The 14,095-nt window shown below is 41.0% G+C and overlaps 1 protein-coding gene across 1 annotated transcript; it reads left to right on the top strand.

The window, feature by feature from the left end:
- Positions 1-4,510: 4,510 nt before the first annotated feature.
- Positions 4,511-6,341, top strand: LOC115172769 (transcription factor Sox-3). Its single transcript, XM_029730510.1, has one exon. It carries the CDS (start codon positions 4,753-4,755, stop codon positions 5,653-5,655), a length of 903 nt encoding a protein of 300 aa, XP_029586370.1. The 5' UTR covers positions 4,511-4,752; the 3' UTR covers positions 5,656-6,341.
- The last annotated feature ends 7,754 nt before the right edge of the window (positions 6,342-14,095 follow it).

A 14,095-nucleotide genomic window follows, 5' to 3' on the forward strand; every position in this document is an offset into this window, starting at 1 on the left:
TACTACTTGATATGCTTGGCTACAACAGTGACGTAGGAGTTGCCGCGCACATGATGCAAACTGGTGTGATATCGTTAGGATTAATAAACAGCCAGTAATTCCCGTCTGCTGCAGTGATGCTGTTGCTCGTTAGTAAAAAAATAAATAATAATGATACGCACAATTGAGGAATATTGTCTGACACTGGCACACAGTTCGTGATAACCTTTGGTGTTCCATCGACTATTATGCATGGCACATTATGACATTTGTAAACGGTCTATAGACAGCAGACTGAAAACATACTGTACAAAAATATGGAAATAGGAATACTAAGCCGGCTAAATGTAAATTAACATTCCGTTATAAATTAATTAACAATAATGTACGCCCTTTAGTTTTATTCATAGACATACGGAGTATGTATCCTGGTTATTTAACTTTGCAAAAATCTTTAATTTGAAGGATTCAAAGTTGTGGTAATTTTGTCAATGCAATTAGTACATTATGTAATCTCTGGTGAAATGTGATTAGAAGCTAAAATGACCCTGCATTACATCCAGACATTAAACACATGAAAATATAGCCTATATGCAGCAACGCATGCGGTTAATAACATTAAACATCTACAGGAGCATGACTTCGTACAAATGTTATGACTTTTACAATAAACGAGGGTAATAATCCCACTGTCCTGCCCTTCCTTGAAGTGACCCATGCATATTATTTTAGGACTCAGCCGTTCACACTGGCACAATGGGAACAGCAGACCGTACGTTAATTGCATCTTCATTTGCATTCCTGGTCCAAAAAATCATGCAAATCTTAATGAGACAGTCTCTATTGTGGTTGTAATTGAAAACCCATTCTTTATTAATTACTGTTTCTCAAAGGCCTTGTCCGCAGTCACTGAGCTGAAACAAAAAAGTTATTGATTCCAGAGGCCGTGGGGTTTAAATGGACATCTAATGCAATGGTTTATAGTCCGTTTGAGGGAATATCCATATTTTCGCAGGCCAAATGTAGAGTTTTCCCTTATGGATTAAATAGAGAACTGGCGGATCAGTTTCAGATTTATAACACATTTCTTTTCACTTTCATTGTATGCCAAGCAACAAACCCAGCAACTAAAACCACCACAATGATTTATTTACAGGTATATTGATAAGGCTAGTTAAATACCACAGATACACCTCTCTATTCAGTTTAGGGGGTTTAAATCAGCCAAAAGTCTTTATTTAAAATGATAAACGCATAAACGGACACGTCTAATATATTTATTTCAGTGGGGATATTATGTTTTTCATGCGCCTTGCAGCACTGCTCCAGCACATTGTCCGTCCTGAATTCAATTTCTCTGACCAAAAGCTTTATTCAGTCAGTTACGCTAAGCTTGCATAGGGAACTGCGTCGCCTTTCAATGGGGGAATTAATGCAGCTTTTGTGTCAATTAGACCGAAGTAGAATGAATTTTAATTAGCCTAAAGCCCTGCGCAAATATCGTTGTTCATTATATACTATTTAGTATATCTACACCCTTATCATATTGTGCGGATATGCGATAGCGGGGCTTTCTGCCATTTCGATATTGTTTATTTACTGCTCATTAACCAGATTCAGATAATCACTGAAATAGAGATTATACATGAACGGTTGCAAAAGTATTAGTGGAGGCTATAGTGTTTTAGCCTGAATTCACCATCTGGGGAATATGCTTTTACCCAATACATTTGATTAAAAAAAGATTTTTGTATACATTGGACTATAAAAAAACAGGCTTGGTTGGCCAATGAATGGGAGCTCTTGGCCAATTGTTGATGAGAAGGCTTTTGTTGGTGCTAGGGCAGGTTATCGAACGAGGCTTTAGTTGGATATTTCACAGAAAATATCTGCGTGTGTCTTGGATGATATACTATATTGAAGACATTTTTATAAAATAGGCTTTTTTATTTGCCACTCAATTGCTGCATCTATTGATGATGCATGACAAGTTGATCAAATTAAAATGAAGTTTATTTCTGAACAGGACCTTATCAGATATGGCTACTATTGTTTGCATGCTCGTTGCAGATGACTCTGCACACTTGAACATTCACAAATGTACTTCAAATACTTTCAACCGTGTGATTCTGAAAGCCGTGACGCTCTGGGGCCTGAGGGGCATGGAGCTCGCTGAGGCCGAACACTGGCAGGCTTTGCTGGTGGTCCTCCTCGCCCTCCGCTGTCCTTAATTAGGAAATGAGGTGCACATCATAGGTCCTTACTGAGCCCGGAGTTTTTATTTTCCCGTTGTCTGGTCGATTTCCATAAAACGATTACAAGCGGATCAGTTTTTGAATCTTCCCAGATAAACAAATGACTGGTTTCTGAGAATTAGATGGTTTAACTCAAACACAGAGGTCCAGCGACATGTCCTGTGCTCTGTTAATGGCGGACCAATCAACACAGCTTTTCACTGAAATGCGCGGGGTGATGTCTGCTATCAATTGATTAACGTCGAGGCAAATCAATATTTTTTTTATCTATGAGCTGGATAGCAAGTGTAGAACTGCGTTTCTATGGCTATTCATTTATTTTGTCTTCAACTAAATGAAATGTACTCTTTCTCTGACGGACTTGATTTAAATGTGGATTCCATTCAATATCCCCTATAGACACATTTTCAATGTTCGCCATCGTCAGATGTCAGGTTGTTATTATGTGGTAGGCCTATATGGACTATGGATACATTATTTCATGTCAGGCCTGTGTATTTTCAAGCCTTGATAATAATTATGTTGAAAAAAAGGTTACAATATTTAACGTTTTGATATCGAACTATCTAACTTCTCGATTTTGAAATCCAATTCATAAGCATAAATTTGCTTACACAACTCCAATATGTTAGATGTAAATTGAGATTTTGAACTTCTTTTGGTGAAATAGTGAAGTCATTAGTGTGGAGAATTCCTTTTAATGAATATTTGAAACCCTAGATTGCTCACAGATCTGTGGTACTCAATATTGAGTGGCGGAGGTGTTAATTGAGGACGTTTTCGACTGGCGAAGGCTTGTAGTCATTAGCAGGTGTAAAGTTTGCCTGAGGGCTGCAAGAGAATGTCATATCGGTTTAAACTGCTCAACAGGAGCGGTGTTTCGGGTCGTTTGTAAAGCAACACATGTAAATCAATGACTCTCCGCGGTGACCATTTTAATAACCATTAGCACTACAGAGCGAAAACGTTTTACGCACACGAGCTGTCGAATTTTACGACAAGGTAAATCGGAATATTAATTTTCTCAGAGCACCATCAATCCTTCAAAATAAACTTTTCGAGGAGGTACTTTGTTCGAGCTGTAGGCAGTCCTCTCACCACAAGAGGTCGTTGATGTATCAAGTTTTTGTCTCTCGCCGGTGTGCCAGTCCCAATGTTGGCTGTTTTTAGAACTGGCTACTGAGATAAACCAAAAGTAGTGGAGAAATAGCAAGTGAAGTAGCACTTGCAAATATAAACGGACACGGTAAACTGACATTTTAATCCAGTCTATTGTGACAATTACGCACACTTACTGTGCAGTTTATTCCAAGTAACCCACATTTATATTTCCAAAATGTTCAAGTTGATGCTTTTTTGATTAATCAGAATTTGTCAACATATTAACAATTTAATAAATCAATTTTAATTAAATTCATGACAAATCCCCATTTTGAAAATGATAATCAGACACATTTTCAATAGGCCTTTTTTTTAACAGATTGGCGTTTGAAATTGGCTGCAATTGAAATGGTATTGACACAAACCCTTCCGTATGAGGGAGCACGATAACCTCAAATTCTATAGATGCCAGTCCAACACAATAGTATTATCTTGATATTTAAAGGACGTGAGAGAATTCATGAATGAAGGGAGAGAATACCACTTTTCTGCTTCGATATTTGCCTTGCACTCATTTAGGCCTTTTGGAACCCGCCTCCATGTCGCCACTTGAATGGGATTATTTGATTTCCACCTTTTTCTTTACCAAGACCGTTTATAAATTAAGAAGTTACGCCTGGCGTACTTGCTCTATATATAGACAGGGTGTGCCAGAATTAATTTATAATAAAGTTTTATACGCAAGTGTTACGTGTAAAATGGTATAGTACTTACAAATGCCATTTACAAACTCCAACCTATATATTGAACTATTAGGCTAATATATTTGATGATCAACTTAAATTGGCGACGTGATCCGTTCCATCAAATGTATTCGTTTTATTTTAAAACGCTACAGGCTAAGATTCCGTTTGTTTCAGTCAGGTTTCAGACATATTCTACAACGTTTCATGCATGTAACTTACATTTTAACATGTCGAAATACATATATACATTTAGAGTACGCTTTGAGTACTTTGATGAACTAAAATAGAATTTAACTGGCTTATAACGTGTTCTTTATGTATAAAGTTGAATATATCTCTCTAACTCTGCCCAAAACAGAGCGCTGTGATTGGTCGAGAGCCACTTATTGTTACACTGTCAATCCAAATCACATGGCCCAGGCACTAATAACAGCTGAGGTTGGCGGACAAGTTTGCAGAGTTCTGTTTTAGAGCGGTGGTGAACAGAGCTTGCTGACGAGAAGTGAGACATTGGAAGCACCTGGCAAACTAGCAATACCTAAGCTTCTTTTGACAACTTTTTTTCCTCACATGAGACTGGTGGTCAGTACTATTTCTACCTCTCTTTTAGTCTGAGGGTATTTTGTTATACATTTTCCGCGCCTGAGAGTGAACATTTTAAAGCCGTTTGTATGTATAACATGATGGAAACCGAGATCAAGAGCCCGCTCCCGCAGTCCAATTCGGGCTCCGCTGCGGGCAACAAGAACAACAGTGCCAACGACCAGGACCGGGTGAAGAGGCCTATGAACGCTTTCATGGTGTGGTCCCGTGGACAGCGGAGAAAGATGGCACAAGAGAACCCTAAAATGCACAACTCTGAGATCAGCAAGCGGCTCGGTGCAGACTGGAAACTTTTGACCGACGCGGAGAAGAGACCCTTCATCGACGAGGCCAAGCGTCTGCGCGCCATGCACATGAAGGAGCATCCGGATTACAAATACCGTCCCCGCAGGAAGACCAAAACCCTGCTCAAGAAAGACAAGTATTCTTTGCCAGGAGGACTTCTGGCGCCAGGTGCCAACGCTGTTAACAACGGCGTCTCGGTGGGACAGCGGATGGACAGTTACGCTCACATGAATGGCTGGACAAACAGTGCGTACTCCCTCATGCAGGACCAGTTGGCCTACCCTCCGCATCACAGCATGAACAGCCCTCAGATCCAGCAGATGCACCGGTATGAGATGGCAGGGCTTCAGTACCCCATGATGTCCTCGGCACAGACCTACATGAACGCAGCGTCCACGTACAGCATGTCCCCAGCATACACACAGCAGACCTCCAACGCCATGGGCTTGGGCTCCATGGCCTCCGTGTGCAAGACCGAGCCGAGCTCACCTCCACCGGCGATTACCTCCCACTCCCAGAGAGCGTGTTTGGGGGATCTGAGGGATATGATCAGCATGTACCTGCCTCCGGGTGGAGACGGCGCGGATCACTCTTCCCTTCAGACCAGTCGGTTACACAGTGTACATCCGCACTATCAGACCGCGGGGACTGGCGTGAACGGAACGCTACCCTTAACCCACATTTGAAAAAATGACTAAACTTAAGTACTTCGGATACTTGAACATTTTGATTGCTAAAAGAGTCGACGTTCAGTAGTTTTGTTTAAAACAATGAAATTGTATTTTTTATCTCAATGAGTTGTCCATGTTAAAAGCATTTTTAAAACTACATATCCTGGACTGAAGTTGAATGTTGAGCCCACCAGAGTAAATTGCATTGCAAAGAGTCTTTTATCATGAGTATACGCAATCAAATTCTGTAGGAGAAATGGACTTCTATATTTTAATGCCATTTTTTTTTCTCTATGAAAAAGGCATGTGGCCTCATGAAGACGCCATTGTATTTCAGAAAAGCTGGATGGAGAGTTGGATCATAAATGTTTACACTTAATTTGTAGAATGTCCGTTTGTGTCGGCTGTGTCCAAATCTTTGTAGTCTTTTTCTTTATGACCTAGGTTTTAATGAAATGTAAGACTGTGCGGGTCGCAAGCGCAAGTTTATTTATAGTACGTTGTTTTTTAAGCTTGTGAACCCTCTGTAGGCTTACGTCATGTTCCACTTTTTTGTTTTGTGACAATTTCCCTTTCTGTGATGTTTTGACAGTGTCAGGTTAACCCATATCATGGGCCAAGAGGTTTTATTTAAAACTGACGTTTCTACTTTAAGACCATCCTCTATTCTTAAATGATGAATAAATTTGTACGAAAAAAGATTACTGACTCATGTTTTTTTGGTGATTTGTGTGGGGTATGAGCCACCTGTGTTGTACTTGTCTATAGGGGATATGGCGTGAGTTTGATGGGTGAAATCTGTCAGGTATCCTAGGAGATGCCGCCTCAGAATGAAATGAGCATAACATTGAACAGCAAGTGATTTATCTTAGACGATGGGTGTAACGAAGTGTGACTAATAAACTCAAACATGCTGGATGAACGCGCTCTACAACTCAAGTTTTCCTCAAAAAGGCCTACTGTAAACAAAATGTGAAATCTAGGTCTAAAGTAGCCCAATATTTTGGGTAATTCTGTTCAATTTAATGACTAGTCTAAATCTCTTCCAATTATCGAAATATACGCCTATTTTAATTAACTTTGGTTGCAGAGTACATTTCTTGACTCCATGAATATGTTGGCCCATTCCTAAATAAGGGGTATCAATGATTAGCCTACTGACTTGTACAATTTTGTTGGGACATAGGAAAACAATATTCTGTAATATTGCCAACGCTGTTAACAACGGCGTCTCGGTGGGACAGCGGATGTAAAAGATAATGGGCCTATAAAAAGTATGCCTAACCATTCCAAGTTATTGCTGACATTTTTCCATACTTATCTGAGACGGGAAATTGTTTAATTTACTCTGTCCTGAATTTAACTTCTTACTGATTTGCTTCTAGGCCTATTGGACAGCTTTAATCAATAGTATAACTTTAGTTTCTTACCAAACCATGCAGGGTACTCAATATAGTTTTCATTTCGAAAGGGAATGTTTAAGTTATATTTACTGTGGTCTATAGTTGATTTTATGGAATGTGCCTCTGAATGGTTCAATCAGATAAGTTATGGTGACAACTGCCAAGCTGGTGACCTATGAAAGTTGTGTTGACTTTCTTTTATAATGTAATCGTTTATACCGCTCCTTTTTACACCTTGGAATTCAGCAGTCTTTCGCAAGTCTTTCCAATATTGACTTTGGATCAATGTATATCAACATTTTACATTCATACATATTATAGTGGAGAGTGGGATAAGTTGAGTCATTTTTACATTCAGCATCACTCTGACAAGGCAGAGATAGTATTTTTTCTAACAAAGATATCTATGTGTATTCCTGGAAATAATCAGAATTCATGTAAACATTACAGTTTTGAAAACTGGTCTCTTGGCACAGGGTAAATTAAGCTGCCTTAAAATTTCTGTACAGAATTAACTATTACCACTACCTTTCAAAAACCATGTCAATCTTTATTTCCAAAACATAATTCAACACAATCACAATCTCTTTTTTTGTATTTTAATAAGTTTAAGCTTAACCCAGGCTTATCACCTAACATATTTTACTTTTTAAAAGACGTTTAACATAGGCCCTGTTGTTACTTCATATCCCTACGATAATGCATTGCATTACGCCTGGGAAGAAAACTCAACTTGCCATTGGCTCAACCGTTGGCTCAATTTTCCCCATGGCCATTTGCTCAACTTACCCCAAGGCAAACATTTTGATTAGCCCACACAGCTGCAACAAGGATGCACTTTCATGCTAGGTTTAGGACCTCATATTGAGGCTTATAGAGACCCCCAGCTGATATATAGAAACATCTTAAAAGTATCTCCTTTGGTTCAGATACAAGCATAATGAAACATCTAACACTAAATTAATTTGATTTGGTGAAAATTACAAATATTTGGTCACATTATTAAGTTTCCGTATGGTTTCCTAGAAACAAATTTACCCCTTTGGCTCAACTTACCCCACTCTCCCCTACAATAGTAGCAGATACAATGTGGATATAGGCCTATACCTGTAAATCCATTCCTTTATTGCATACGGTTTATCATCAACATGTTCAATTGGTTGGATAATGAGTGTGAATAGTCATATATTAGTCAATACTCTTTGAATAAATGAATTAACAAGCAAAAGATACAATACATCGGTCTATACATTTTATTGACAAAGTATAAGCTTCATTAAGCTTTTTCAAATACTTCATTTCCAGACACAATTATTTTAGTTTTTTTGTCAGAATATTCAAAAGCAGAAAAGTATTAGATTAAATTAAATAATTTAAATATTATGTAATTTAATTAGTCATCCTTGTTTTGAATGTGACTTGACAAACTGAATAAAATGCTTGAGTGTGAAACCGACTCATACTCATACACAGAAAAGGTTTCCTTCAGGTTTCTGCTTAGGAATTGCTGCTGTTAGGAAGTAAAATACTTAAAGAAGGGATAGAGACCATTTGGATGCAATTCCTTACTACCGTATACTACTTATAACACACACACACACACACACACCACACACACAAAACAATCTGAGACCCTGTTTCTTGGCATTCCAGCACACTCCTTCTGTCCAACACCCTTACAGCAGAGGTATGGAGCAAGCAGGCAGGTCTATACTGGTGCAAAGCACCCTGGGATAGGCCACCCTGGCCACCAAGAGGGCCGGAGCGTTGGCTGTCCCGCTGGCCTTCCCACACTCCCTGTAGGATTTGATCCACAGCTCAGCAAAGCGGCCTGGATTAGCCCCACGCACCTTTGTGGAGGGAAAGATTATCCAGACCTCCCTGCATTCACTGAAAGGGTCTTAAATCACTCTAGTGCGCTAGCGGCCGGCCGTCAGCTAATCACCCTCTTCAAGTAATTTTTTTGCAATTAAGCAGCTTTTCCCTCCCCGGTCGGCCATGTCGGAGGTGTTTGCACTGAGCCAGAGTCAGAGAGAATGGTGGTTCTGTGCCATCTGTCAAAATGTGCTAGATCAGTCAGTTGGTATGTGATCCCCGAGCGGAGCGGCTTCCAGCCCTCATAGTTTGTTTGATAACCGAGGAGGATTCAGTTCTGTTGTACTTTTCCATTAGGATTGCAAGGCCCTACAGGAAATATGATGCAAGAGTTATCAAAGATCTACTGCTGCATTTGATGTAAGAGTTATCAAAGTTTTTCTGGTGCATTTGGGTGTAATGCATTGTTTTCCTGTCGGAGTTCTTTGAAAACCGTATACAGTACATTTAGCTAAGTAGCCAAACGATTATCTGTATTGTTTCTCCTGAGGACACTTATAACATGGCTAATCCTGATTTAGTTCTGAAATGAGATCTTGGAAAACCGTATACAGTACATGTAGCTAAGTAGCCAAACCCTGATCTATTGACTGGGTGTGAATGTTCTGGCAGTGAGAACATCGGTGGTGTGCTGTTGGCCACCGTCAGCCCCCCCTCCCCCCCCCCGCTGATCGCCCACAGGGCCTCTCTCAGGGCCTGTCATGTGGAGCACTGTGCACACTCAGCAAGTGCGGGCATATCCCCACTTCCATCTGCCTATGACCTCACTGGGCCTGTTTGTTTAACCCCCCCCCTCCAAAAACGAACCTAATTATACCCCTGTAGAACACGGATTCAGCGGATTCCCAGAGGATTCTATCTACTGCTGTGTGGTGCTTGTTCTGGTTTGTGATAATGCGTGTTTAACTGTTTGTGTGTGTCGTCATGCTTGATATCAGTTTTTTTTCTGGGCATTTTTTATTCTCTTCCACTTACGTACATGTATTACATTTTTGTATTACAGAGCTTCAGTGTCATATTTGAATTTCTATCAGTTTTTCCTTTTGTCTTTTCATTCAGTTGTGATAAGTCATGACACACTTATATGGGTGTCATAGTATGTTAACTAGGTGTTGTGAGGGAATATGAGTAGGTCTTTTAGAGGGTTCCGTCTACATCAATGTCATAAATGGAAAAGTAATTCTTAAAGTCTGTGACAGGCCGACTGACTGATGTTGGTGACATCACACGCCTACTATGTGGCCTGAACCTGCTCAGCAAGTCTATATCAGGACACACCTCGTTCCAAAAATGAACACACTTTTACATACTTAAATCACGCTCTTACTCTTCAAACAGTCACTATGTGCGTCATCCAACATGGAAAATGGGTTGATACTGATTTGTGCCATATAGTGTAGGTGACAGTTGCAGTGAGACAGAAACTCAGATGAGATGTTAGACTTAGTCTGTCTATCAGGCCTCATTCCAGTCCAGAAGCAGACCTGGGCTGTATTGGTATTGATCTGCTATGGCTGGGATCTTCAGGAGGTCCTTCCCTCTGATCTCAGCTGGCCTGGCCTGGAGCGCCCTGCGTGTCCAGCTTGGGGCAGGTCTGTCCGGAGAGGTGACCCTCGTGTGGGACCGGCAAGACTGACAGCCAGCAGAGGGGTGTGTTTGTGTGTGTCAGTCTGTGTGTGTATGTGTGTGGAGGTGTGGGGGTTGGGGCGATGTGGTGGGGGTTAATCTTCCTGAACTGGGGCAGATGTTGTTAACAAGCTCCTCTCAGGTCGGCTCCCTGCGTGGGAAAATGGCATCAAATCCTCCTGGGGTCAGGGCTTTGGGGCTGACCCTCTGAGAGCCATCCATCCAACCAACCCTCTCTCCTCTCCTGTCCAGCCACTCACACTCACTTACTCACAATGGCCCGAACTGACTGATAGACAGCCCTCAGTCAATAAACAGAAAATGAAATTGGACATTTTCTCTGTTCTCTCTCTCTCTCGGCCCTCCCTGTGGCTCAGTTGGTAGAGCATGGTGTTTGCAATGCCAGCATGGTGTGTGCAACGCCAGGGTTGTGGGTTCGATTCCCACGGGGGGCCAGTACAAAAAAAAAAAAAAAAGAAGAAATGTATGAAATGTATGCACTCACTACTGTAAGTCGCTCTGGATAAGAGCGTCTGCTAAATGACTAAAATGTCAAAAATGTCAAATGTCTTTTCTCCTCAGATTTTATTTTATCACCTTAGTTTAGAATTTTAGTCCTACCCTCCCTGGGTGGATATTCAGTGCGTTCGGAAAGTATTCAGACCCCTTGACTTTTGCTACATTTTGTTACGTTACAACCTTATTCTAAATAGCTTCCCCCCCCCCTCATCAATCTACACACAATACCCCATAATGACAAATCAAAAACAGGTTTTTAGAAATTTTTGCAAATGTATAAAACAATAAAAAAATGAAATCACATTTACATAAGTATTCAGACCCTTTATTCTATACTGTGTTGAAGCACCTTTGGCAGCGATTACAGCCTCGAGTCTTCTTGGGTATGTCACTACAAGCTTGGCACACCTGTATTTGGGGAGTTTCTCCCATTCTTCTCTGCAGATCCTCTCAAGCTCTGTCAGGTTGGATGGGGATCGTCGCTGCACAGCTATTTTCAGGTTTCTCCAGAGATGTTCGATCGGGTTCAAGTCCAGGCTCTGGCTTGGCCACTCAAGGACATTCAGAGACTTGTCCCGAAGCCTCTTCTGCGTTGTCTTTGCTGTGTGCTTAGGGTCATTGTCCTGTTGGAAGGTAAACCTTCACCCCAGTCTGAGGTCCTGAGTGCTCTGGAGCAGGTTTTCATCAAGAATGTCTCTGTACTTTGCTCCATTCATCTTTCCCCCAATCCTGACTAGTCTTCCAGTCCCTGCCGCTGAAAAACATCCCAACAGCATGATGTTTCTACCACCATGCTTCACCGTAGGGATGGTTTCATCAGACCAGAGAAAATTGTTTCTCATGGTCTGAGAGTCCTTTAGGTGTCTTTTGGCAAACTCCAAGCGCCTTTTACTGAGGAGTGGCTTCCGTCTGGCCACTCTACCATAAAGGCCTGATTGGTGGAGTGCTGCAGAGATGGTTGTCCTTCTGGAAGGTTCTTCCATCTCCACAGAGGAACTCTGGAGCTCTTTCAGAGTGACCATTGGTTTCTTGTTCACCTCCCTGACCAAGGCCCTTCTCCCCCCATTGCTCCGTTTGGCCGGGCGTCCAGCCCTAGGAAGAGTCTTGAAGGTTCCAAACTTCTTCCATTTAAGAATGATGGAGGCCACTGTGTTCTTGGGGACCTTCAATGCTGCAGAAATGTTTTGGTACCCTTCCCCTGGTCTGTGCCTCGACACAATCCTGTCTTTGAGCTCTACGAACAATTCCTTCGACCCTATGGCTTGGTTTTTGCTCTGACATACACTGTCAACTGTGGGACCTCATATAGATAGGTGTGTGCCTTTCCAAATCATGTCCAACCAATTTAATTTACTACAGGTGGACTCCACTCAAGTTGTAGAAACATCTCAAGGATGATCAATTGAAACAGGATGCACCTGAGCTCAATTTCAAGTCTCATATTAAAGGGTCTGAATACTTATGTAAATAAGTTACTTCTGTTTTTGCTTTGTCATTATGCGGTATTGTGTGTAGATTGATGAGGGAAAAAATTTACTTAATCCATTTTAGAAATAGGCTGTAACGTAACAAAATGTGGAAAAAGTGAAATGGTCTGAATAGTTTCTGAATTCACTGGAAGCACCAAGCCGCCAACAGACGTGCTCCGTAATGCAGATGTCTCTTGTTAATTATAGCTTATGGTTGCATTGCCGTGCATTACACAAACACAAAGAATGCAGATTGGGAGACGCTTGAAAGGCAAAGCCACCGCCACTCCAGAATCAGAGTAGAGCCTTTGGACCAAATGACTTCCATTGATGTCAGTAGGTAAAATGATTAAAATGAAAGGTTTATAGACGTTGGACAGCAATCAGGTGTAAATGTCAAGACATGCGTGTAAGGGAATGGTTCTTTGAATTAATTCAATTAAAAATAATGGTTTTATTTGTTTTTCAATCAAACATACACACTGTGTATATTCTTTCTAGGCCTGTACCATTTTCTTACTGTGATATTCTGTTATCGGGGCGAAAACAGTTCGCAGTCTTTGAGAGTGTTAATCTAGGATTGTTGCCCAACAGCTTCGATTGAGACTCCTGATAAGGCGTGTGGAATTTCAGAATGAAGACATACTGTCTCTGGCTTAGAGTGACTAATAATATCCAGTCATTCAGGGTTGGGGTAAATGTCAATTCTATTCAGGAAAAATATGAATGAAAATAAAAACGGGAAATTGAAATTCTGATAGACAACATGTGCAAACTTTATTTATGAATTTAATTTTAATTAATATCTTCAATTGGCATGCTATACTCAGCATAGTCCTGCCCACTCAGACATAGTTGGAAGGCAGGCCAGAGTATCTCCTCTTCACTCATGTCTTTATGCATGCCTCACCCATGACTCACCAGTGTAGGGGCGTGCCATGCTACCAGGCAGATTACCTTACAGATGCCTCAGATGTCACTAGAGTTACCTTTCCTCAACAACACCCAGCTCCCAATTTCATTATTTAGGAACCTAATTTGTCCAAACACTTTTTTGTTGTTGCAATTTCACTTGTGATTTACTTCCTGAACCTTATTCTAGGGTTCTAGGGCGTCCAAAAAACATGAACAAAGACTCCAAAAACATCCAGTAAGAAGTGAGAATGACACAAATTCACGTGTACAACATCTAAAGACCTGCATCACTATACTGAGAGCTTTGCCGTTTGTAAAAGGATGCATTTGGGTGTATTTGGAGTCTTTGTTCATGTTTTTTGATGCCCGGGAACTCCAGAGTGAGGCAGGTATGTGTGACTATGAGACTCATCAAACACGAGACAGGCTTTACAGTCCCTTTGTCCACAAAGATAACAAACACAAATCATACCCAGGGCTGGAAGGTAGAATTCGCAAGGGGTGGTTGGTATAGTGAGGTGATATTTTTAAAGGGTTCTCCCTACAGGGATTCTTTGGTTTGTGTCCCAGAATGCCCTGTTGTTGACATTCACTTGAACTTGTTTGGGAGGATGACTGTATGTAATTGGTGGATGACACACATACACA

The sequence above is a fragment of the Salmo trutta genome, chromosome 3, assembly GCF_901001165.1.
Source record: "Salmo trutta chromosome 3, fSalTru1.1, whole genome shotgun sequence".
NCBI lineage: Eukaryota > Metazoa > Chordata > Actinopteri > Salmoniformes > Salmonidae > Salmo > Salmo trutta.

Coding starts and splice junctions, on each gene's coding strand:
- LOC115172769 (XM_029730510.1), top strand. CDS start 4,753: ATGTATAACATGATGGAAACCGAGATCAAGAGCCCGCTCCCGCAGTCC.